Genomic DNA, 26,317 nt, shown 5'->3' with positions numbered 1-26,317 from the left:
CTTCTGAATCATCGTTCTTGGATGATTGAGAGGTTCGAATTGAAGCGGGAGAGGTTGGAGTTTTAAGTTCCACGAAGCTCTATTTCGCAATCTCCCAGGAAAGCCCAGAAAATAGTCGTTAATAACAAGAGGTGTTATCTCGAGCCTGGTATTACCTAATAGCTTGCCGCGATTTCAAAGAATTTCGAAAATAACTCAATTCCACCGACTAAGAGGAATAATAAAGCTCGCGCTCCTTGATCCCTCCAATGATATCGAAGAAGAAGCTTTTAATGCAACGCATAAATATCTGACAATCGTGGCTTCTTCGAAAATACCGTTAAACAAACATCGCTTTCAAGATCCGAAGTGGGAAGTGGTACTTTAAACGTTAAATTACCATCGTTACTAGAAATTCTTTTTAACCGGAACGGCGCCGAGACGTCATGCTCCAAAGAGTTCTTTCCGCGGCTCTATTTTCTGCATTTTCACGTGCAACGGGAAGTTCCCGGTGGTTACGTAGCGCAGCATTTAAATCCATTAGACAACGATCCATTATTCATTTATTCGGTTTAGATAGTATTGGCCGATGATAACGCCCGTTTCATGCTACAGTGTTCCACGAAACGGTGCAATTATTGACGACACTTGTGTCTCTCGAACATTTCGTATCTATAACAGAGTAATTGATAACCGAATCTGCTGATGAACGTGGGATTATCAGTTGCCTATTGAAATTTATCGGCAACGTGCTCGAAACACGTAACGATAAATAGTACTCGATACCTGCTGCGGCTATTCGATCAATACAAAGTCTTCGAATAATCCACACGTTCCACGTGACTTCCACCCGAACTTATTCAGCCACCAATCGGACAGAAACCTTTTGCCTAACACTCGACTAATCTTAGAACTTTGGAACAGGAAAGAATATGCTATAGTAATTTCAGGATTAATAATTCATTGAAAGCCAGTAAACCACGAATGCTTCCACGTTTACAAAGTTTAGTAATACAAAACATACGACTTTGATTTAAACATTGCTGTCCCCTTCGAGTCGCACAGTAGGGTTTCACAAGATGAATTTTCTCTCGAAATGGTTCACGCCCTCGCGCTGTATCGACGGCGGGAAACAGTAGTAGGGATCTCTAGCTCTGATCGCTGGAACGTGAAATTTACGAGCCGCTCGTGGTCGTATTTATGGTCCTCCAGGTGCCTCAGATATGTGCATCATCCATTAGCGTGGTTCACAGGATTCCAAATTGGTTTTCGAGGAATACTTGGTATCCCGTTAGGGATTCACGCGGCTTCCACGTTAATTGTGCGTTTGAAATCTGACTGTAGCCCGAACCACAAAGCCTGATTCACCATGAACGAAAAGAAAACCAGCACCGAGAACGGTCCTCAAAAACGCCGCTCCGCGCAGCTCGTCCATACCCAATTAGCACGCACAATCGACCGACGGCTGAAAATATCGAAGATCTGTCCCATTTACAGACTCCCACTAACACGTTCCATCGCCCCGTTCTTCGGTTTCTCGCGGTCCCGCGTGGCTGAAAGCGGTACGACGTATTCCATCGGGAAAACGCAGTTCACCGTGCTGCCCGCATCTATCCCCGTGTATTTTTTTTTTTTAAAGACGTCACGGTATTTGCACCGTGTAGTCTCACGTTTGTGGTTCGTGTGGCGCGACGAGACTCTGTTATCTCGTTATTACAGCTAAATATAGCGGTTGCTCTAACTGGCCGTTCAAACACGATTTCAACGAGTCTCTTTCGGTATCGCTGGAAAATCGCACTCAGGCTGTTCGAGCGTGGAAAACTCTTTGACAGACCGATTGATTGTTCGTTGGCCCCCCGTTACTTCGAGACAAAGGAAGCGCTTTCACGAAGCTAAGGAAGAGGGAAGAAGTGAGATCGGTTTCAAGAGCGAGCGATTGATTCGACTTTGGATTCACGAAAATTCGAACCTGGAGGGGGACGTGTTATCGAACTGTGCACGAGCCAATCAGTCGAAGGTCCAGAAGCCGTAATTATTTCGGAGACCGCGCCTCGCTCAGCTTTATCCGCGACTTCACCTCGGGCAAGATTTTTAATTCCTCGATGGTTCTATTAATAGAAGCCCGCCGGACCATTTAAACGGGCCCGGTATCGCGATCGGAGCGCGAAACCGAACGTTTCCGCGGCGATATCCTTTCTCAGAGTGCTCGGGAACTGTTAGGCGCGCGTTTCACAAAACCTGCTGGCTCGCCGTGAAATTCTGCTTCGTAAAACTGGCACGTTCTACTTGATCCGACGCAATGTCCTTTATTGACGGCACACAATCAACTATAAATAGATTTTATCATGAATAATCCGCTCGTGTCGCGCGCGGTCCCGTAAAGACTTTATTGCTGCGAGCAAATGAGATATTCCTCTCCACCCAATCCAGGCTCGCCGATCCTCTTCGATAATCGACTCTACTGTACCCCAAGATATTCCAGCTTCTTCTTCTACTTAACAGCATTAACTAGCACCGTCGTCGCGCTTCAGGAACCAGGAATGCCTCGCAATTTGTACATATTTACATACTTCTGCATATTAATAATAATAATAATTATTTACACGTACTACCCTTTGGTTCAAACATGAGTAATATAATTTGGAATTAATTATTGATAGCTTACATACTAAGTAGGCAAAAGGTCGTCTACTAAGTTAGCTATTGCGCTCTTGAAAAAGAAAGTCAACCAGAGGTTCAACTTTGTTAACAGACTTGCATAGTCTATTGATAATGACACCATTACTGAAGGTAGTTTTGTAAGAATTTAGATGGAAGATGGGAAGCCTTCTCAGTATCCTAGGTGGTACGTGTAATTTGAAAAGTGTCAATATCTCGGTACAATGTATATAATTGTTCAGCACCTTATAAATGAATACCATATCGCACATAAATCTACGTTGATCAAGGGTACGCATTCCACTAAGCTTTAAGATCAGTTCGTAGTCATGACAGGTTCTAGAGAGGCGGGGATCCGATTTTAAACGCAGCAAAACGCAGAAACTTATGCTGAACGCTCTCCAGACATTTGACACAGCAACGCTGGCATGGGCTCCATATGCAGGAGCCATATTCAAGGTGTGGGAGCATAGGAGCAAAGTATAAGATTTTAAGCGTAAATATTCAAAATTCTCAGACGTTCAAAAGACCAGAGCAGTAACTTCGACGAAGCTCCGGCTTCGGCCAGAATTTTCGGCCATCCGACGTTCGGTAGCACTCAGAAGTGAAGGGAAAAAATGGTAGGAATGGGAGAGCGAGAAGCAGAGAAAAGAGCGTTGCAAGCTCAATGTCCTCTGTCGAAACTCCTGCCAAGGTAGCTTTCAGAAGTCGGATGAAAAGCGGGGGCTTCGCTGGTTGCTCGTTTTCGCGGCTAACATTCGCGATACTCCCCTCCTCCTCTTTTCAGGCATCATCCCTCCTCTCGTTCCCCCTCTTGGAAGCTGATTCTTCCGCGGGTAATGGCGATTGGCGGCGCGTTCGGTTTAGTCGCGTGCCGAGACGCCGCGGTACCAGAACGTCTCTGTCCGAGGTAGCTGCGTGAAGAACGCGATGGTCCCGACGACACACGCAGCCCAAAGAGGCACGATCAATCGGGACGGCGGCTGCTGAGGCTATCGCGTGATTCCCGAGTGTAAACCTGCGGTTGTTTCGGCCAACCTGGAAACGCAGAGGCTGGTCACGCGATCGCCGTTGCTTCGCACGACTCTGGGCTAGCTTCTACCTCGTTCGCGGCGAAGGAAGCGGCCGGCTTCGGGAAATTTTAGCTCCCCGATCGATGGGAGGAGGTGCTCCAAGTGTCCACGTTTCTTGGTGGAGGATCCTCAAGCTAGGGTTCAGGTAGCGTTCAGCGGGAGCAGATGTTCGCGTGGCGTGGGAGGAACATTCATAAGGATCTGAAGAGAAGAATTGTGGTAGCTTTAGGATTGTGAAGTACTTCAGTGCGGTAGCAGGTGTTGCCGGAGTCGACGCGAAGTTCGAGAGGATCGAGAGCGTTGTGGCGAGGAGAAGAGGTGTCGGTAGGAGGATCCTGCAGTCGTTGATCGATTGTGATTGTGGGACTTGAATTGTGGACTTGTTAATCGAGGAAGGAAGCATGCAGTGACCCTAGGATTCTGAAACCGTGATTCACACTGCTGCCAGGTGGTATCAGGTATTCGTGAAGTCGATCTGGGCCTGTAGGAAACCTGAACTGGTCAATTGCTGAACGAGAGACCTTCCAGTTGTTGCGAAGTGCTCGCGAAGGAAACTTGAACGTCTCGAAGGACCGAAGTTCTCGAACGACAGTACAACTAGTATTAATACAGTATTAAATCTTATCAAGCTGATCTTGAGCCCCTGGATCCTTGCTCCAGATCTGTGAGCTCGAACTTTACATATTACTCAGCGCAACTGTGATTGATCTCAAACCTTAAACCTCCGCTGCTGCCAAGAAATAAACAACACCACAAACTACCGTCTGAATGCTCCAAAACCGCGCTTAAACTGCCGGATCTCGAAGCGATCGAATCAAGTCGCGGCGAGTTAGTAATTCGCGGCACGTGGGAACTAGCGTGCGCTCGATAGAGGTCTCAGTGCTCCTAGCGAATAGCTATAACCGTCTGCTGATCATAGATAGTCTTCCAAAAATGAGCAAAGGACTCGTTCCCACATCCAACGAAACTGTGACGAGCAGCAAACTTCGAGACACTTTCAAGCCGTGCTCCTCGACACGGTATCCATATTAATCATAGTTGACTTTCCAAATACCAGGCATGGCCTGGAATATTTGTAAACTCGCGATGGGATGCAGACTTTCCTCGCTGTAGTGACGAGACACTGAACCGACTGATGAGAGGACGATTCGTGGTGAGATTCGGTACATTCTTCGGGCTCGTGAGTTGTGACAGTGCATCGCCATGGCACCAGCCACTGCCCTAGACTGGTCAGAGCCCTGCCAACAGTGGCGTTACCCGAAATTCTGCCCGCCCGGACAGCAGAAGAATGAAAGGGCGAAGAGCGCGATGGAGCTGAGGAGCAAAGACGCTAACACTGCGTACAAAAAGTTCTGCAAGTTCTTGCGGCGACTGGGGAACAAGAAACGTAAGTCGCGCATCTGGGCGTGGAAGTGGGCCCTGTTTCTCAGGCGCCCAACTGTAGCCCGTTAGGGGACGATCACTGAGAATCCGAGAAGCGAAGTTCGAAGGGAACCGAGCTCGTTAACAAGTGGTGCACAGTTTGGTGCCCCGGTCGATCGTAGGATTCAGATAAAAATATCTCTCGTTGCGGTACATTCTAGTCTCGTTACAGGATCATTCAGAAACGATTACTTAATAATTACGGCAATCTCAATCTGCATGAATGTCGTCCGATATGTTTACAAATCAGGAGTTCCATTGGTCGATTGTTAGGGTTGGCAGATCTGGGTTATTCCCAGCCTCCCTGAGAATCGCAAATCACGACACCTTGCATTCTAGTTTTTCTACTCCTCCTCCCAAGAAAGTGTTTGAACTCGAGGACGCACCGTTTCTGTGAGAACTAACAGTCACCGTGGCTCGTTTTCCTTTCAATCGTATTAGGGACATCGGCAGAGTATTGCAGGCTCGCAATATTTCTGCGAATCGCGGCAATGATAGGCATAAGCCTGCATATGATCCCTCACTTTGTTATGTATTATATAAAAACCTGCGCCATTTAACCAGAGAAAGGTTAGAAACACATGTCGCCTGGGCGAGGAAAGAACCATTCATCGAGAAGTAACACGCGACCGCTGACATTTATTCCTGGTTATTTATATTTATTTTTGTTATGCGCAACGATCCGCGTAAATTTATTTTTTCGTACGTCAGCAGTACGTCAGTCTGGCGTGCGATGGAGAAAAAAGGAGAATGGAAAGATATTTAAATTTGTCGAAGAGATCTTTGATCTGCATCTCCAGCATACGTAGCGGTCATTCCTTGCCACGTCGAAGTCGCTGTGCGCTCTCAATTACATAGACTGTCAGATCCCAACGAATTCCACTGTGGTTCCTCCAGTACGGAGGACTCGAGCTGGAATTATTATTCTCGAGGGTTTTGCAAAGTTGACTCGCAGCCAGTGCCTCGATAGTCGTCTTTCTGCGAAGATCCCGCTGACCAACTTCCCTACGACTATTAAAATATTTATAAGCACTCGTAGAGCATGCTCGACAGTGTTCTGCTGCTGCACAATCGAAACGGGCTTTGCGATGCTCTCAAACGTAAAAGAACACTAACAAGGGAACTTTGAAAGATTCGGAAATTTGAAAAATTCTGAAACTTTGCGAATGCGTAGAGAATTTCCTCCTCATTACAACGCAATTTTTGTTTGTTGCCCAAATTCACTCTAAGGGGGTGTAATTGACCGCAGAAAACGCGGTTATTTTCCGATTTTGTGCTATAACTCGTGAACTGTTAAATAATTTATTCACCAAACGATAGATCTAATTAAAAGAAGTAACTTTTGTATTGAAACTGTTTTCCTATCTCTTACAGATTGCGAGTTACAAAATAAAATCGGAAAATGGCCGAGTTTTCAGGGGTTAATTCCACCCACTTAGAGTGAATTTGGGCAGCAAACAAAAATTGCGTTGTAATCAGGAGGAAATCCCACATATATTCACAGAGTTTCAGAATTTTTTTAATTTTCGGGTTCGGGATCTTCCCTTGTCAATCACATAGCAAGAATATTCCCACTAGCATCGTTTTAGCGTCGCAAAACATTGAAGGGAAGGAGTAGGTGCTTCGATCTTCAGTTTGACGACTCTTTCCGCTATATTATCACGAATAGAACAGCCAATTTGAAGGTTGTTTAACGTGTAACGGCTTTCCGAACACGTGGAGCATTGTTGCGCAACATTGCCCACGAGAAGACACTTGAAAGTTGTTGAAACAATAGAAAAGCTTTGTCGAAAGATTAGAGAACGTGCGTTCTAGGAAACGGTGTAATTCCAGGTTTTGTACAGCGCGTGTTTCTACAGTCTCGGGAGCTACATCCAACTTGAAGCCCCCTCGAATCCTTATCATTTCGCTGGAAATTGTACCATCGACTCGTGATTAAAATCGATTAGAAACAAAACCTTGGCGTCTCCCCCTCGCCACGTTCACGCGGCTTCTTGAAGATCCTCTTCAAGTAAGAAGATAAATAACGATAAAGGGGAGAAGGTTATTCGAAGAAAAAATGTTAACGAAATGTCAGAGAGTAAAGCATGGTCCAAGTGGAACGTTATCGCCGGCTCTGCTGGTCGCGATCGTCCATTCGACGATGGTAAAAATCGAAGAGAGCCCCCCTGGGCCCAGCCACGCGTTTCCTGCTCCCTGTCAGGCGTCCCGCGAAATTTTCGATTTCGATCACGGCTACGGCCAGCCCCGCGGATTATTAGAGGCGTGAAATATATGGCGCGAGGTTATTTTCAGCCACGGTTCAATGAGAAAACCGGTCTGTAAACGCGGGCCTCGTATTATCCGTCGTTGCATCTTATCAAGGTTATCCCTCTCGTAGCCACGCTCGAGCTGCTAGCAATAGAATTGCAGGCGACTTCGCGAGCCGCTGCTCGATCCTCCGTCCAGCATGTTTCCGTTGAGAAACGTATGAGAACTTGGGGTGCAAGTTTTGGGGTGCCCGGGGAATGGGTGCCAAATTGTTGGCAACTCGAATCATTCGCGCAGTGCGACTGTCGAACGAATTGGTCTTGTAAAGAAGGCATCGTCGTTGCGAGAAAGTAGAATGCTTTTGTAACAGCTAACACAGCATTAGGGCTTTGTCTGTGCTCCTTTCAACCCCCTTAACGAGGCTTCTTTAGGCTTGAGAATAGTAGCTCCTTCTGAACCCAGCCTAGAAATATTTTGCGCCCCTACTCCCCGTTACTTTAGCTGTACTGTAGCGTTGTGGTTTTCGATTGTTTCTATGGGTGGTGCGATGTACAATGCAGGCAAGGATGGCAGCAAAGTGACGACCGTGGTGGCTACCCCTGGTGCTGGTCCAGACCGCCCCCAAGAAGTCGCCTACACAGACACAAAGGTGATCGGTAATGGCAGCTTCGGCGTCGTATATCAAGCCAAACTCTGTGATACCGGGGAGATGGTTGCCATCAAGAAGGTCCTCCAAGACAAGCGATTTAAGGTAAGGAAATATACGGAAAGGCACGGGAACAGAATCTCATTATCTCACCCCTTTCGCCGCTGAGACACTTGAAGCTCTAAGGGTTCCTTTCCACGGGTCGTACTTTTAGCAGACACTGCACCTCCGCGCGTGCAAATTGCCACGCGAAGCTCGCGAATTAGTTGCTTCGGGTAATTGATAATTTTCAAAGGAATCCTGCAGATGTTACCGTTACGGCGAATAAATTTCTGTCGATGGATTCGGGCAACGTTCGGATCGTATAGGATGCAAGGCACGGCATTGAAGAATTTCTTGAGAGCGCACGTGTTATTTATAGGTAGTCACAGCAGCGGAGAGGTTAACAAATACGCGTGATAAGATTGCGTGATCAAACTCCTGGGAACCGGAGTGGTTGTAAATGAAGGAATTCGCGCCCATATTTCTGACCGCTGCACTCGAGATCGTATTTTCAATCTTAATTCCTGAAAGCCGGAGGAAATTGCCTCGATCAATTCTCGTTCCCTGTATTTTAATCACCGGCACCACTTTATTTTTAATTGATAGTAACGTCTCTCGTTTACACTCGAGGGGGGAATGCGTTGCACGTCCAAGCAGATCGCGCGGGATTATCGGGCCGAGTTAGATCCGCCTTGTTTGATTAGTATATTTGAGGAACGATAATCTTACAATTCTGATCGTCGCGTCGAATCCCGACGGGGCAATATAATAATGGAGATATATGTGCAGCGATTCCGAGGGGAGATAATGAAACACGAATAAATATTGACAGGAACCAGCCACGTTTATTAATCGCATGTCTCTGTTATTTATAGAACAGAGAATTACAAATCATGCGCCGCCTAGAGCACTGCAACATCGTCAAGCTAAAATATTTCTTCTACTCTAGTGGTGATAAGGTAACTATACAATTTTATCTTGTCGACACACCGATCGATCGAAATTCTGTCAACAGTTCGTGCGCTCTAGTTTCAAATATCATCGTTCGATATACAATTATACAGAGTGTTGAATAACTACCGCTGCAACTAACGAGGGGGTGATTCTACATAGAGAAACAGATTTGCTAACGCAGAATCGACCCCCTTTCGAATCCATCGCAAAAATGCAAGACATTCAGTAAGCTTACACAAGAGTCTTCGTTCGAAAAGCGTTTTGCAACACTACTACCTTTATTTTTCCTTTTTTTTTTTTCTTATTCCTCTTCTATTCGTAGGAAAATTTCCACCCTTGCGAGGGGAGACAGACACGAAAATCTCTTTACAATGAATTACGTTTATAAGTTACTACCGAGTATTCGTATTAGTTTAATGCATGCGGCATTGTGTTATTTTGTAGAACATCTTAAACGCAACTAATCCAGTTTTTCATGTGGACGTAAGTTAAAAGCGTACCCAGTAGTTTGAGACAGTCCTTTTAAGAGAATCTAGGCAGTTCTGCTTCTTACACACATATAGAGGAACAATAACAAAAAAAAAAAATAATAACATTGGTTTTCATGATCACAGCGATGGAACGAATCTCATGTAGAACATTAAAATATCAATCTAGTAGCTAACGCAGCTTCGCTAGTTGTAGAAGACGATCTTCTCGAGCAGTGTGTTTGTGATTCAAAGGTACCCGCCACGCGTGAATCGCCAAGTAAAAAACTCATACTAATCGCGTTTCGTAGCGGTCCAGGCCGAGCTATAGACGTTATTCTGCACCCCAACGTGACTGTGCCTTTGAGACGACACACCCATCGCGCCGCGCGCTCGCGCACCTCCGTTAATAATCATTCGTTTGGAAATTCATTTTAGAAGGACGAGGTTTATCTGAATCTAGTCCTGGAATACATACCCGAAACTGTGTACAAAGTCGCTCGGCATTATAGCAAAAGCAAGCAGACGATACCGATCTGTTTCATCAAGGTACGTTCCTACGAAATCCGGCGAGCGCCGGTTAGTGTTTCACTGTGCGCAGCGCTCCGCAAACTTTCCGACCGCGAGTCGGGGGGGGCAAAATCAATTGACCGCGGGACGCTGCTACGGAGCTATCCTCCCTTCAACTGTAATCTCTGATATTTAGCGCGGGCTGTTGATTTTGCTCGAACCGCGGGCCCCACGGTGAAACAGGGGGAAGATCGCAGGATAGGTGAGCGTTAATCGCGTGTTCCTGTTGTTCCAGCTGTACATGTATCAACTGTTTCGTTCGCTGGCGTACATACATTCCCTGGGGATTTGTCACAGGGACATTAAGCCGCAGAACTTGCTGCTGGACCCAGAGACCGGCGTCCTGAAGCTATGCGACTTCGGCTCTGCCAAGCATCTGGTCAAAGGGGAACCGAACGTGTCTTACATATGCAGCCGTTACTATCGCGCGCCCGAGCTGATTTTTGGTGCTATTGACTACACCACAAAAATTGGTACGTTTCCAAACGTATGGCACAGGTGAAACTTACATTATATAATGAAGAAATTCCGTTACCCCCGCAGACGTGTGGAGTGCAGGCTGCGTACTGGCAGAGTTGCTGCTCGGCCAACCGATATTCCCTGGCGACAGCGGTGTAGATCAGCTGGTCGAGATCATCAAGGTCCTCGGTACACCGACGCGCGACCAGATTCGCGAGATGAACCCCAACTATACCGAATTCAAATTCCCTCAGATTAAGTCGCATCCTTGGCAAAAGGTAATCCATTATTATTCGAGCATTCCTCTTCTCTTTAACCGTTATCGAGATCACGTGTGACATTAATTACGCACGCTGTGTGGACACCGCGCGGTTAGGCACTCCGAACGATACTCCGTGTATCTTTCCAGTTTTGCATAACCGGCGATGTCGGTCTCTCGTTATCACACGCTCTGTCGTCGTTCTCGTGACTGAGAACAACCGTGCCTTTGAAAGCCGAGTGGTAGGGTTACGTCGTAACACCTTTGCATGGGAGTGAGAGTGAGAGCGAGAGAAAGAAACGAGAGAGGCAAAAACGAATGGGTTAAGGGGTAAGGTTCTGCAGAGTCTCGTTCCTTCTAATTGAACGGTCTCGCTACACCTGTCGTTATGTCACACTCATCAACACATGTATGTACTCGTGGTTACAGTTTATGCTTCAGCGAATGAGTGGACTAAAGTGTTCCGCGGAGCACCAAAAGATTAGAGTAAGTGGTCCCCTGCTCAACGACACTGTTTAATTACGTATACACACACAAACGGCTGGCAAATATCCCTTCTTTCTCTCTGGCCCATTCTACTAACCAACGTTAACCAATATTCTCGACATCTCAACGGTTATCTATATAGGATACGTGAATTTATCGCCAATCGACCCGTCGAACAGAGGATCGCCAACCACAATAAAACAATTCGATCGTTCATCATACCTGAATCATTTCATTGCTCCTTCCTCGATCTCACGTAGTATCCATTTTATCTGTCTTTATTTCTTTCTTTGTTCTCGCATCGTCGTTCTTCGTATTCTCTAACGTTTACAGCCTCGAAATTGTCAGAAACGGTGTATTTTGTGATTACATAAATTGCCGACGTATCGCTTACTCTAATTTTCTGGTGGTAATTGAAGTCGAAACGGATGTATGCGAACGTGTCGGTTCACTATCGTAACGAGTAAGAGTGATAGAAGGTTGTCTGAGCTGTGTTTACCCGATACCCGAGTTTATTATTCCATTATTTATCTTTCTTTTGCTTTCCGTTCTCTTTTGCGCATCAATTGGATCTTGATGGTACAGTTGCCGCCACGGGTGTTGATTATTCTCCACAGATATATGTTTCTATTTATATAAAGATCCTTTATTAAGAAATAGTACATACAGATGAGTGACTTCTTGGCAGACTTTGTCGATAAACAGCGGAGTAGTTTCAGAATTCAACATCTCATACCACTAATACAGCACAGTTGAATATGTCCTCGCCCTTCTCGACGAATAACATTCCGTCTTTCCCTGTTATAGAAACGTATCTTCTGTCTTTCGTCTCCATCGATTCGCGCATCAGGAATTTCTTTTCACGCGCCATGATCATTAGGCTTGTCACTCGCAAATTACCATTTGCTCGAGCACATCATTCCCCGACAGAGACGACTCTTAACAACAGTACTGATTTGAACAGGCCAGCGCGCTTTATTAATTCCAAGGAACTTAGTTCAACCCACCAAGTACAGGGTGTTGAAAACGAATTGGGCTCAGACGTTAGGATATACTGCTCCCCAAGACGAACGAATTTTTACCTTGTATTATTAGATGGTACCTGAAACGACCGTGTACCGTAGAGCATTATTCTGTTGTTGGTCCTTGCGCAAGAATCTGACAAAGCCGATGGAACACGTTTGTTTTTTAACGAGTGCTGCATGTCCCCAAAAAATGTCCACCACCTGGAGAGTTCTTCCACTGCCCCGTATGACGCGTGACACAATTGATCGTACGAACTTTTGAGCTCGCCTGAACAGAAGGTGTCGGCTGTTGTTTTTATCGCTTTCTCACAGGACTGCCGTGCGAGTTGCTAGTTTCACTTTAGCCAACGTGGACGACCGTCCCGGCCAACGCTAGACTCACCAAGTGCGCGTCTCCGCGATTGTTGCAGGTGTTCAGGGCACGTACCCCCCTGGAAGCGATGGATCTCGTTGCCCGGCTGCTGGAATACACGCCGTCGTTACGGATGACACCCCTGCAGGCGTGCGCCCATTCGTTCTTCAGCGAGCTGCGAGAAGAAGGGGCGCGACTACCGACCGGCCGCGAGCTGCCGCCGTTGTTCGACTTTACAGAGCAAGAGCTGCGAATCCTACCGATTCTGAACTCGACCCTAATACCGAAATACATGCAGACCTCGGAGAATCCTGGAGGCCAATCGGAAGCCACGAGTGCCGCCGCAGGGGCTAGCGGTAACTCTAGTGATAATAACGTCAACACCAACACACCCTCCACTACACAGAATACAGACCCCAGCCAATCGAATATGGCTTAAGCTGCTTTATTTTTTAATCGAGTTACAAACATATAAACTGAGAATTCACACGTTAGAGCTAGCCTTTTAACGGTGGCGAATAATGATGAGAGAGAGAGAGTGAGAGAGAGAGAAACCGACCTTCTGAGGAGGATGTCCCATCCAGAGAAACCCACACCATACCACCCAGCAACCCCCCCACAACCCACTCTCCCCCGTTGTAAATTGAGCTCAACGCAATGGCGATACGGGGTGGTCTTTCAGCTTTGTTCGCTTGAACACGGGAAACCAAGAATGAATCCTCCCCACCCCGCATTAATAACGGGTTTAGTTGAAACAAAAAAAGAAAGGGCACGACTCAGTGGCGTGCGAACGCTTGATTGCCACCATATTGCCAACTTGAATTCAATGTATATATATTATAGGAAACTGGCCCGTAACCTCTTTAAACGATAATTGCTATAAAGAAAAAAAAAACAAGCGAAGTTTTCTAGTTGAAAAATGTGTAATCTATAATGTCTAGTAGCGCGTTAACGTCGCTTGCGTCGTCATTTTATTACAAAAAAAAAATACGCAAAAAGAAAATGGAAGGAAAAAACACTGCGAAACCAGCTTGATGGGTGTCGATTGGGAAAAAAAAAAGGGAATCGAGGGAGAAAATGATCGCTACACTCTCGGCTCGCAAGACGTTTCACTCGCCAAGACTGAAAAAACTTGCGTTTCCACTGTGCGTACACGCGAACGATAAGATGACGATTATTATTATTAATTATTAATTATTATTATTATCATACTGGTCCGTGTTTCGTCCCGAGCGAAATAACCTGTAGGTGGAACATGCAGTGTAGAAAGATTCTTCTTTTTTTTTTTCCTTTTTTTTCATTGTGTCCGAGGATTCTAACGAGCATCGTCACCGGTGTGTGTATGTCGCATCTACACGCAGAGAGGTCTCGGTTGAACGCGCGAACACGTCAACGTACAGGTTTTCAATGTACACACACACACACACACACACACACGTACACACTCTACGCCTATACGGAAAGGGACGACACGTACACACATGAGTATTTGCGTGCACAATCTCCATTTATCGTAAGATGAATTTTCGCGGTACGGGACATGCTGCGGGTATTACACACCAGCACGACTAGAGAAGAGCCTCTTCAGATCGAAAGGAAGGGAGGAGAAAAATGATGGCGACGGAAAGTTTCTATTGCCGGGGCATGACGACCAGCGAAGAGACAGCCATATTCGTCCGTGCCTATTCGGTCATGCCTCGGCGATCCGAGTCGCCGCAATTCCTATCACGCTGCTATCGGCTATTCTTACCGAAAAAATAAACCATTTACGGGATCGTTACGCGTATCTCCCGTAAACCTTTTCTAGACTCGGGTTTCCAAAATGAGAAATAAAAAAAAAAACATTTTTTCACCCCTCGCGACGAACCTCTACGCAACTTAGCGGAGCGATTTTTTTATTTTTAAGCCAATGTTTACCACGCAAACTGTTCGGCGGCGTTAAACGGAACGTTTTTAAAATACTATCGTCTACGTTTAACGACACAATGATTTGTACACGCGTCACTCCGCAAAGGGATCCTTTTTGTGCGCATCACCATAATATATGCATGCTGTATGTCCGAAGTGCCAGCACATACACGGGGGAGGGGGAGAGGTGGCATCGGATACTCGATTGCGCGGGATGTTTCAGAGCTGTAGGACACCAGTTGGAAAAGAAATTCGTTCTTTTATCTACTTCTCGGTTTTTCGGCGAAATAGTATTTAATCAGAGTACAGAAAGTAAGGGAGGTCGAAGTGGTGCGGCTAGAAGAGAAGGCTGATGGCTTATTGGCAAGGAACTATCTCGAGGGCGGGTGATTTAAGGGCCTATTTCCTAGCGTCCACCGATCCTTTAGGTTTCCATTTACTTGCAGCTCTGAAACAGCCTGTAACCTTCTCCGTTACAGTTACTCGGGCTTGCGTGCAAATCCACGGGGGTTTTCCCTGGGAAACGTGGATCTCTCGAAGTCGAACAGTGTACACTGACAAATGTACAGACGCGTTTGTACAACATCGTAAGTTGACAAAACCCCGTGCAGCTGGGCCTTCGGGACATGTGCGATTAGCCACACATCTAACATATCATTGCGTCACAAGAGAACACAGAATGAAGGCTGCCGATGAGAAAAAAAAAGCATGTCGAACCGATTCAGTTCCTTTTTTATTTAGAGAAAGGACGAGCGTTTTGAAGGAAACAGAAACTGATGGGAAAGAGAGCGATAGGCGGAGAGGAAGGGACGGAGAGAAAAGGGAGAGTGTGAGTGGAACAGGAGAGAAAGGATCAAGGCAAGAGAGTGAGAGATCTTAGCATTCGTTTTAGAGTTTTATGAATGTTGATGATATAAATTAAGTTTTAAACAGTTAACCGTTTTTAGTAATGTACCGCATTGCTAAGAAGTGAAAAAGTGAGAGAAAAAAATACGAAGGAAGAAAATTACGTAAATTTCTGATTTCTTTTCCTGCGGTCCGAAAGGGGCGTGTTCGGACAATTTTTGATACGGTTTGGGACATTCAATCCTCACGCTCTGGCAACCTACACACATTGTCGTTTCGTTTGCGTCTTACAAAATGAAACCGAGTATGCTTATGTTATCGGTCGCGAAGCATTTTTCGGCACCACCAACGCCTTTACTGCATAAACTTGTTATTTATTTTCAAGCCTTCTTTCTTTTTCTATCTTTTCTGTCGCCCGCAGTGAGATGAGACGGATCACTTTAGTGGAGCCATCAGGCGAGCTGTTGATAACGCTTAGAGGTACTCAGATACGAACGTAAGTGTATAGTTTGACTTGTGATCAAAAGGTAATTCTGTAGATTTAAATTATTTATGTACTCGTGCAACTCGTACAGCTGGCTTGATGTGTCATCATCCGCGTCGTAAACGAATAAATACCTGTACATTAGGGAGCGGTTGGTTAAGAAATGTGAATGTCCAAACTATATTACATAGCGGTTCTTTCGAATTTCCAGGCCGATAGGAATTTCGCTAGGTTCAGATACAAAGCAGAAGAGGTCACGAATCTAGCTGTGAAACTAGACGAAAGAGGGAAAAACAGAAAATGACTATAAAGTACATAACGGAGTTTGAATCGAAGCATAGATTGTTGGTTATTTATCGTAATTATTATTATTAATAAAATAAATTCATCGATTTAGTTTGGTTTAATCTTTCTCATCTTGTCTTCACGTGACTTCATCGTCTGAGATGCCCGAAACGGCGGAGACACTAATAGTAGTGATTGTACGATTCACTCAGCAATTTTTGTACATTGAACGTGCTTGGAAAATCATTTGAGCGGTTCGAGACACGAGTTATAGGCCAAATCTGTGTGTATAGTCGCAAATTAAGATATATAACGAATAAAAAGCAGAATGGTAATTTACAGTAAAAAGAGAAACGATAACGATGAGTAATCATCGTGCGAGGAATTCAATGCACGGTCACTGGCTCATCGACTAGGTCGCACGCTAGTTACAGTGGATTAATTCCGTTATTTCTTTGTTTTTTCTTTTTTTTTTTAAATTTTCTTTCCACTCTTCCGAAGCTTGAACGCTAACTCGACCACAAACTCACACCTACAGAATAATATAGTGAATACCAAGTGGGGAAGAGCCCGTGTAAAATATTGAAAGTCTATATATATATAAATAAATATATATATATATAAATACATACATATAAATATATATATATAAAATTAAATTACATATATATATAAATATATGCAGATTAATTTTAATAATAGCGATTAATGAATAACATTGCTGCTGTTGTAAAGAAAAGAAAAGGAAAATTGATTAGAGAAGGGAAGGAAAAAAAAAGTTGAATTCTTTGAACACTATACTCGTCGTTTGCCTGACACACTATTTCATCACCGTGTTACCATCGCGAGGAACCACCAATTCTTTTCTTTTTACCTTGATTACGTCGTGCCGCACCCTCTCGATGCATCTAGTAAATAAAATGTAATAATTGTGTAAAGAAAGATTAATAAACTAATTTAATATGTATATATATGCATATATGTATGCGTGTGTGTGCATATGTATATACGTTCGAATCGCAAAAAGGGTATTTAATCACGCGCCGTGCCGATCGTGCGAGATCGCGTAGAGAGAGGGGCTTTCTTTATTAATTAAGCCACGAGTCAGTTTTGCGTTTGCCGGCTAATAGTTTATGACGATGGCCACTTTGGGGTCTGAAGGTCGTGACGTGTCTATACAAGTGTCACGTTTGTATATCGGACAATCGATCAGGATCAAACAAAGAATCCAGAGGCTTGTTTGAAACCGCTGCTTCCACACGGAATAGACATCTCGTCAGAGTTACCGCAGATCTCTCTTAACAGCTGTTAATCATTCGCTGAAAAATAAAGGCCACTTTTTCTGCCGGTTTTACGGCAATTCTGAGACGATGGACCATAAACCGTTCGCTACTACGAGAGAAGCCCTAGGATATATACGTTCTATCGGTTCGTTCGAGGTAGATTTTGAACGCGATCGCGGCGAGAGCAATGCCCAGCCCCGTGTATGTCCGAAATCTGTGTACATGAAGAAAAGCAAGCGCTCGAATCGTCGTAAGTTGTAGCCCATTGTCATCGTAATCTTAATTTCCATCGCTTCTCAGTTCTCAGCATCGCAGAACTGTAGCGTCGAGTGTTTGATATACATACAAGAATTATATACACATTTGTAATATCGTTTCGTTGCGGATTATATCACGATACTTCTAATGCGACCGCGTATGTCTTTTTAAACGATAAGGGTGATTAATTTAATACGAAATTCGTCGACGAACGAGAATTCAAGTAAAAATCCTCGCTGTGCTTCTCGATTCATTGAAAGAGCTGTACTCTTTTCTAACATGTGTAAAATAGAAATGACTAAGGGTCGTTTGCACGCAATAAAATTTCGTATTAAAGTAAGATTCACATTTTACACGTGTGTAACGTATCGATACTCTCTCTGTATACTCGTTAAATAATCTCGCTTTTCCTTTTGTCACGTGCCCTACGTTTCTTGTAATCGGGTCTATCGTTTCACGTAGGCAATGGATTCTCACGCTTTAATTGCAGATTAAAGAAATAGGTGAACGATGTAAATCTTGATTGACGATCTTCGCCGATATCGGTGTTCGCACGATACCATCGCGTTCGAACGCTTCGGGTGTATCGACATCTCACCATTTTTATCTAATTACGAATTAAAAGAGGAAACACTAGAGGCGAAAAGTTTTGGCTGCTCGAGATCGCACCTGAATGGAACCGAATGAATTGGGAAGACGCGGATCAGTAAAGCAGAAGGTGAAGATCGTGTCACGACACGAGTACCCTTGGAAATTTAATTAAGCAATATCGAGTACCAAAACCTTTCACCTTTACCGAGAAGCACGATATCCAATCGAAAAAGCGGAGGACGTTCCACGTTTGGTCGACGTTCGCTTACCGATACGAGTCAATTTAAAGGCGTCAGTTTTGATACACGCTTTTCCTCATTCCTACAAATGATTAACCCATTAACGCAGAAACTCGAGCAGAGGTTGTCAAAAGTATTCCGTCTATAACAAAACACTTGACGGGAAATATAGAGGGATATCAACAGTCCTTTTCTTTTATTTTTCCAACTAAAATCACCGCAAAATTATCGAAAGCTTCCTCATTTATTACAGTACATTGGTTTATCAGTGAAGCGATGGTGATCGTTAATGGGTTGATCGAAAGATCGACTAGCGAGACTCTCCGGTTTTGATACACGCGACTTTTCCCGTCTGCGCGTTTTCCCAAGGAGGCACTTGTGTTACTTTAGACTCTAGAGTAACATAGCGAGGCATTCGATTGTTTTTTTTTTTTGCGACGAGACACCCGCGCGAGGGGAGAAGGTGGGCGAACGCTTCGATCGAAGAACTTCTGGTACTTGATTCTAGAACCTACGACAGCTGGTCTTAGACTTTGCGCGCTCACTTTGATCCATCTACGAAGTCGGGTCGCAGGCTTAAGACTTGATCAGCACGCATCCTTTCTCGACTGTTGTAATGAGAACTGTACATGTACATAGAGAGCGATGGAAACAGTATAGACCGTTTAGCGTAACACTTTTTCGATATAGCCGAACGAAAGCGGTTGCGAACGGCGCCCCGGGGATAGACGAAAGGCGAACGGACAAGTTCTTCGAGATATCTCGAAACAGACGCTACGACAAAACGATCGAACTTTTGTAAGCTTTTTACTTTTGCACCACTAGCGATTCTGTCCGTACTACTTTGTCGTGTTTACGCGCGTCTCATTAGCGCGCACGGTAAGACGTTAACGTTAAAACGACGGAACGTCGGAGAGCAACGTCGCGGACGACCAATATCTTAAGGCACCTCTACTATTTTCCTAAGGCATAGGGGAGTCACGTTAGGGACGGATTCGGCGAGCCGAAAGTGCTGGGCCAGGGTTTAATTTCGCGTGCGAAACAGCGGCGGGTATGCGAACGGTGTAACCGTGATCTCTAGACTTCCGGTCGCCGCACAAACCAGAGGTACCGATACAGTCAGGGCGCACGTGCAGCCCCTGCTGCGATCTTCCCCCTCGACCATCACTACTTCGCTCTTTCCTTATCCCGGCAACTCCACCGCGCTTTGTACGAATTGATTGCTTAGGCCAATTACTAGGGCATCCTCTTCAGAAGTTCTCCTCCGGCAGTCCGTTGGACAGAGATCGAAGCTTACCGCGGTTTCCCTCGGAGCGTTCGCACAGTGGCCAGATTCGATTGGGCGAGAACGAACAGAGCCACGTGTACCCTCTCATAGCACCCCTTGTCCTCAGCATCGAAGGCAGTGATCGCCGGCACACTCTCGTCGTGAAAAATCGGTTTCATCGTAGAGAGACCATCCCCGTTGGTACGCTGGGACGTTGGCGCATCCGTTCTCCGATTTCATCCCCCCTCCAAGTGTGATATCGTTGCGGGCCGATCGATGCGTTCGCAATCGTCGCGCGGCGCTCATCACAGTCGGATCAGAAATCGGATGAACCAGCCGCCCGATCATTCTACACGATCCTACTCCTCCCCCGGGCATGCATCGATCTCAATCAGAGGTTTCCTTTTCTTGGTTCAGACCCGCGACAAAACACGGTAAAAGAATGCGAAAGAGGGGGCAGTGCGCTAAGCACAGGCGCGAAGCAGGAGTCGAGGGAAGAGGACGAGGCCGATGCGAAGCTGAGGGACGAGGAAGAGAAGGACGGGAAGCAGGTGGACGGATAGGAAGTGGCGCCCTTGCCACTCGTCACGCGAAGGGAGATCGTAGTAGTGTAACGACACCGATCGAACCACGTCTCGTGGAGCAGGTGGTTGCCCCTCTCGGTACGGCCTTGGACTATAGTCGTTTACTGTAAGCCCGCGAATCGGGTATGGTCGACAGACCTTGAGGCGGTTGTTCCGAGCACCGACCATACTCTGGAGTCCGTCTGTAGTTGCCTATTAGTTCGTTCTTGTAACTTCTCCTGTCGGCTATGGTCGTCCGAGATAATCCGCTGATTATAGTCCCTCGCTGTAATCGACTGTGTAACGGTTCACTTAAGTTTATCGGCCAACTATATCTTACTCGTCGACCGTAGAAGTCGCCTTCCTAGATTTGTATATCGACTATAATCCTCCGATCGAAGCGTGCTGATCACGGTCGCCGATCCGCGTGACCAACAGCTGACTGCGGCCCTGCGGGTCGACTATAAATCGAGCATCGCCCCCCCCGCACCCTAACTTAAGGCACAGGTCGTATGGTTACTTAAGAGACTGGCGGTGTCAACGGCCCTGTCCACGGCCCGTCGGCCGTGGCTGCCCAATCGCAGGCACTCGCCCCAGCAAGCAACTTCATTTCTAACTGACGCGCGTCACACGGAACGTTCGCGGTACCACGATTAATCACCGGCATCGTCGCTGGCCAGCCATGCACGCCGTACCGAGGGGGCCGCCGTTACGCGCGGCTGTATGATACTAGGGAAAATTGTGTTAATATACATAGTAATACATAAAGAAGATATTTACGGCGCAGTTAAAAGAAAAGAAGAGATTTTAAAGAGGGTGACAGGAGGCGAGCACGCGGAGTAATGGAGGGTAGCGTTAGTGTACTGCCGTGAACGCACGCCTACGAGATACGATAACGACGATCCGACGAGGCCGCGGAGAGGAGGGAAAACCGAGGGTTCTCCTTCTGTGTGCACGTGTGCGCGAGTGGCTGCATTGCGAGCGAGTTGAAGAGGAATGTCTGATGTGTGCGAACAAGGAAACACGCCCTCGGACGCGTTTCGCGAGCTACAGTTGGACGGAATGGGAGGATGGAAGGGAGGGACCGAGAGAAGCAATGCGAAGCATGTACACACACATATATATGTATGTAATGTATAAATACAGAGCGCATATATATATGAATATGTATATGTATGTATAGGTAATTACACACCACGGCGACACTATATGCGATTATAAAAAAAAAGAAGAAAAAAAAAAAGTATGGTAGCGAACTCTTATTACAATTGCTATGTTTATCGATTGTCACCGATTATTCAAATAATTAACGATGTTCTATAAATATCTAAACGACTACGATGAGACACGATGATGATATCCTTGTATCGTTCGTTTCGCTACGTTTCACTTTCTCGGATGTGTTTAGTTTTACACGGTCACGCATAGTCGATAATGGTAAATGTAGAATATCAATGGATATGTGTTTAAGCGAGGATCCGAACGCCTCCCGGTTCCGCGGGGCTCTATATGATAATACTATTATTGTACATTTTTGTGGTTTATTTAACAATAAAACGATAATGTTAACGGAGTGCGATTTCATTTGCCTCCACCCGTTCGCTGGCCACCGCCGCGGGCAGGGATAATTGTGCGCGTGCGATTGAACCCGCAGAAAACGTTTATTTACTCTCTGCCTCTTCTCTTTTGTATTAAATACACAGGCTAAATATATGCGCGCGTTATCTCGCGCCATTGTCTGTCCCCCCGTGCAGTGGGACCGACGATGCATCTCGATGGCAGTAAAGGAGGTACTTTCCGCGCCAGATCTTTGAGGATTCAACGATCCAGGCTTCTGAATGCGAGTCATGTCCTTTTTTGGAAGAGCCTTCCATTTTTCCTATTAGATTTGCAAGGGGAGATCGCGACCGGGATCGGCGCTTTCCACGTGGAATCGATCCTCCTCTGGCCAGTAGCCAGAAATCCTCAAAGATCAGCTCCGTCGATCAGGATTCGCGATATCTTCGTTGCCGCGCCATCCGTCAACCAAGAAGGACCTTTCGGATCATCGCGCCGCTCACCACTTCGTCGCCGTCCCTAGACTCTATGCATTTCCTGCTACAAAGGTACTGCAGCAAGGGCAGACGGTACTTGCCGCAGAAGTCCACGAACTTCACGTGCTCCACTCTGTTGTTGAAGAACACACCTGCGGGGGAGAAAGTGACGTCAGCTGGTAACAGCGTTATCGGGAGTCGCGTAATCTGTGCACGCTCGTTTGTCGGTGCCGTCGAGTGGAGCTTGAACTTTGAACGGTACTAGACGCTGACCTTTACACTTTGGATTGACGCAATGGTGGCCGCTGTTCAGATACACCACCAGGTTCCTCGGTATGCTCTCCTCGCCGTACCGAATGTCGTTGGTCTTGATCACTCTGGCGGCCAGCTCCAGCAGGGACGGAGGATTGTGGGTCATATCCGAGACGAACCTGACCACCAGTGGATTGTCCCTCAGAGACAGCTGAAAGAAGAGCGAGAAATGTCATCGCCGCGGCTGAAGATTCAGACGGAGCGCCCTGCGGAGGTGCTCGGATACCTCGGTCAGGCACTTCAACGTGATGATCTCGGTTGGCAGCGTCCTCAGTCTGTTCTTGTGGAGCAGCAACGACTTCAAGTTGGTCAGATTCGCTATGGAGCTGGGCAAGCTTTCCAGCATATTGTCGCAGAGAGCCAGAGCCTGCAGCGTCTTCAATTGGCCCAACGTCGACGGCACTTCCGTCAGTCTGTTCCCTCCCATCGATAGCACGTGCAGCCTGGAACGAGCCACGAAACTCATGCACATGTCGTTCGAGAAACAGACCTTCGGCGACTCCACGAAGGGACGCTGAGGCGCGAGCATCCTCGCTGAATGTTTACTCAGGTGTTCAAGGAGAAATGTTGCGGGCTTTCGGCATTTCGGGTTGCTGGGGAGCAACGAATTTAAAAGCAGGAATACCTTTGCAGCTTCCAGACATCCTTGCTGATCTCGTCGATGTGATTGCCGCCCAGGTAGAGGTACTTGAGCTCCGCGAGCTCGAGGACCTGCTCGGGAAAGTCTGTCAGCCTGTTACCGCTGAGATTCAGCTCGCGGAGGCCCGGCAGGTTCTCGAAGCTCTTTGGCAGAGAGTCGTTCGATAGGTTGTTGTGCTTGGCAACTAGACAGGACAGGGGACAGTCCCCGAGGAAGTCTGGCAGCCGATGCAAGCCGCAGTTCGATATATCCAACGAATTCAAGTTCGTGAACTTGACGATGCTGCGCGGGATGCTGCTCAGGCGGTTCTGGTGGAGCAGCAACGTGTCCACGCGCTTTGGATACTTCGCGCCGATGAAATGGTCACTCAGCAGTTGAGTGTCCAGCATCAGATAGGACAGGTCCAGTGTCTTCGTGCTGGAATCCGAGTCACTCGAGTCGGACGTGTAATTCTCCATTGACACGTCGGCCGCGGGGCAGAGCCTGTACGCAGAGTCGGTTGATCACCCCAGCAAGTAAGATTCTGAAAAAGAGCACACAGTTTTCAGACCGCTATAGGTGTAATCTGTTGGCTGGGCAGGGAAAGGTAAGTTATTTAAAAGTATTTGTTAATCGTTCTTAGTAGACTAGGGTTTATACAAAAACCGACTTTTGAAAAAAACAGTTTTCGATTTCCACTATTCCTCCAAAACCGGTTAGACGGTTTTCGAATTTTCGCAAAAAATGATGTTAAAATAGAAAATCAATACTTGTACTTATTTTAAAATTTTTCAGTTTTTTAATATTTATGGAATTACAAAAATATAACAAAATAAAATATACTCTATCTATACAAAACCAAATAAAGAAAAATAAAATAACTAAAATCCGTACAATTTTTTATTTCATTTAATATTTATGGATCTACAAACATATAACGCAATAAAATACACTGCATACAAAACCAAATTTAAAAAAAAATAAAATAACTAAAATCCGTATAAAATCTAAATTATAAATCTTTATTTCATTTCGTGTTTATCTTCCGAAAACATGAACACATGAAGATTAGTTTTATAGTACACTGACCTACTACAATATGCTTGTGTCCGAGGCGATTTCAAGTCAAAATGTTAACGTTTTTAATTTTAATTAATGTTTACATAATAATTCTAGTACATAAACCTGTTTTTTTTTTAATTTAAAAACTGGTATTTGAATTTCACAAATTTATAAAAAAAAACACAAGACAAACTCTAATTCGTGCCATCCCTTTGTTTTGCACGCGTAACCGTTGTCTGTCATAACTACCCCTGCGAATTCTTATTTTATTATACATTTCGCGTTTTGAGTGACATATACTTAAATAATGTCTATCGCTTAGTTGTTCGCGCACTTGGTAATATACGTATAGAGACAGCACACTGTGATACATTATAATCTACAGGGTGATCTAGGGTGATAACAATTCTTTCCACGAGAGCTGATCTGCTCCAATGTTTTTCAACAAGTGTAGTACCTACTATTACTAATACGAAGCGCGCACTTGTCAATATTCTCGGAAGGCGATTTGCAACTATTAGTATACATCTTGTACGGCACGGTGTATCTATATATATATATATATCTGTAGTTATGCCGTAACTGTTGAAGCTCTACGTGCAAGAAAGACAAATGCAATCGTTCGTAGGCAAAGAGATAAGCGACAATGAAACCCCAAGCAAATAACTTCATTAGTTTGATATCATTGAGGACATTGATAGCAATTTCTCGAGTGTCAATCCCCACTTCTTATAGACCGAAGTGACACAAGTTCGAAGGTAGTTATATCGAGAGATATTTCGATCCATCCTTGAACTTCCAGTTTCAATTTACAATTTCACGGAGCAGTCGCAACTCTGGCAATATTATTCAATTCCACTACCGCGTCCAAATAGTGCACGGTTTAGGTCACTTCACGGTCATGGTCTACAAATGATCAAGGTTTACGTGACAACCATAGGAATGGCAAAACATAGTCGGTCCAGTGAGGCTGTTAAAATTTTCAATGAATTATGAATCAATTGTAATTTTATGACTATTATCCTTTCTGTTCCGAGAGAACTGCTATAAAATGCAGTGTATTAACTAAAACTTTTATTCCATACATTTTTGTGTAAATAAGAAACTTTTATTTTCTGGCAAAATGAAAAGTTCGATAAATAAATTTTATTTATAAGAGTACAACGTTAGAAATAGCGCCGCATCGAACTTGTTCGAAACTCTCTGCTGTATCGCGCCACGTATAATCATTCCTTCGATACATTCATCCGCACAAATCATCCACAGCTCAGGCCATCGTTTTGTCAGACTTAATGCTCGGAGGAAAAATCGTGTCCGTCGCGGTTTTTAAACTGGCGCCTCTCACGTGACTTCCGGTCGATGGTCGCTGGCAAAGAGGCCATCGAGGAAGTACGCCTTTCGCTTTAAGTTTCCCTTCAACATTCATTGTCGTTGAAGCATTCCGATCGCGTTCGACAGACTCAGAGCGGTTCATTGGCTTACCTCGACGGTAATTCCGTTTCGTTCGGCCACTTGTTGAAAAGCTCTCCCCCTCTAAACTTCTCCGCACTGTATCTCGTCCAGGTTGGCCAGTTTCTGACCCGATTGAGAGCCTCGCGACACGCTCGACCGAGCGGGCGGTTCGCGGAAAAAACTGGGACGCACGATCGGACGAGGATCGAGACTGAACGATATCTGGTTTTATCAGTTCCCTTTATAAGTCGGCTCAGAACCGCTTGTCATCGCGAGTCAAAGTGCAGCGCCGTTACAACGATCGGGCGACAGTAGTTGGAAAATTTCGAATTTCCAGCACCGAGAATCTTGATCGACTGCATTTTCTCCAATTCGGGATGAAGCGAAATTAGCGGGACAAATGTATCACCATCACTGTAGTACATATGCGTACTGACTGGTCGATAGTTCTCTTATGATATTCGATTTCAACT

At 45.5% G+C, this 26,317-nt stretch overlaps 2 protein-coding genes across 7 annotated transcripts in view; one reads left to right on the top strand and one right to left on the bottom strand.

Annotated features, from left to right (window-relative positions):
- LOC143376637 (glycogen synthase kinase-3 beta) overlaps positions 1–21,935 on the top strand; it is a 45,188-nt gene extending 23,253 nt beyond the window's left edge. For 2 of the 6 annotated variants that reach the window (XM_076827182.1, XM_076827184.1), the window contains exons 2-9: positions 7,943–8,133; positions 8,946–9,029; positions 9,469–9,507; positions 9,930–10,040; positions 10,297–10,534; positions 10,605–10,798; positions 12,701–12,998; positions 20,221–21,935. In XM_076827182.1, coding sequence (XP_076683297.1) covers positions 7,943–8,133; positions 8,946–9,029; positions 9,469–9,507; positions 9,930–10,040; positions 10,297–10,534; positions 10,605–10,798; positions 12,701–12,998; positions 20,221–20,366 — 1,301 coding nt within the window. In that variant the 3' untranslated portion in view covers positions 20,367–21,935. Of the gene's footprint in view, positions 1–3,497; positions 5,098–7,924; positions 8,134–8,945; positions 9,030–9,468; positions 9,508–9,929; positions 10,041–10,296; positions 10,535–10,604; positions 10,799–12,700; positions 12,999–20,220 lie in introns of those variants that run through there. The other 4 variants (XM_076827179.1, XM_076827181.1, XM_076827180.1 and 1 more) reach the window with 4 other exon arrangements.
- LOC143376645 (leucine-rich repeat-containing protein 58) lies at positions 21,473–26,050 on the bottom strand. The gene is made up of 5 exons (XM_076827201.1): positions 25,875–26,050; positions 23,337–23,874; positions 22,938–23,154; positions 22,673–22,862; positions 21,473–22,551 (listed from the first exon to the last, which is right to left on the bottom strand). Exons 2-5 carry the CDS (start codon positions 23,807–23,809, stop codon positions 22,388–22,390), a joined length of 1,044 nt encoding a protein of 347 aa, XP_076683316.1. The 5' UTR covers positions 23,810–23,874; positions 25,875–26,050; the 3' UTR covers positions 21,473–22,387.
- Between the last annotated feature and the right edge of the window lie 267 nt (positions 26,051–26,317).

Source organism: Andrena cerasifolii, chromosome 14 (assembly GCF_050908995.1).
Source record: "Andrena cerasifolii isolate SP2316 chromosome 14, iyAndCera1_principal, whole genome shotgun sequence".
Taxonomy (NCBI): Eukaryota; Metazoa; Arthropoda; class Insecta; order Hymenoptera; family Andrenidae; genus Andrena; species Andrena cerasifolii.
The sequence above is the reverse complement of the archived record's forward strand: the minus strand, read 5'-3'. Positions and strand labels throughout refer to the sequence as shown.

What these genes read in the sequence shown, in the direction of transcription:
- LOC143376645 (XM_076827201.1), bottom strand. Translation starts at nt 23,809, where the DNA reads ATGGAGAATTACACGTCCGACTCGAGTGACTCGGATTCCAGCACGAAG. An exon ending in CGTTGAAGTGCCTGACCGAG is followed by an intron (nt 22,863 to 22,937) that starts GTATCCGAGCAC and finishes CTCTTCTTTCAG; the next exon opens with CTGTCTCTGAGGGACAATCC. An exon ending in CGTCAATCCAAAGTGTAAAG is followed by an intron (nt 22,552 to 22,672) that starts GTCAGCGTCTAG and finishes TCTCCCCCGCAG; the next exon opens with GTGTGTTCTTCAACAACAGA.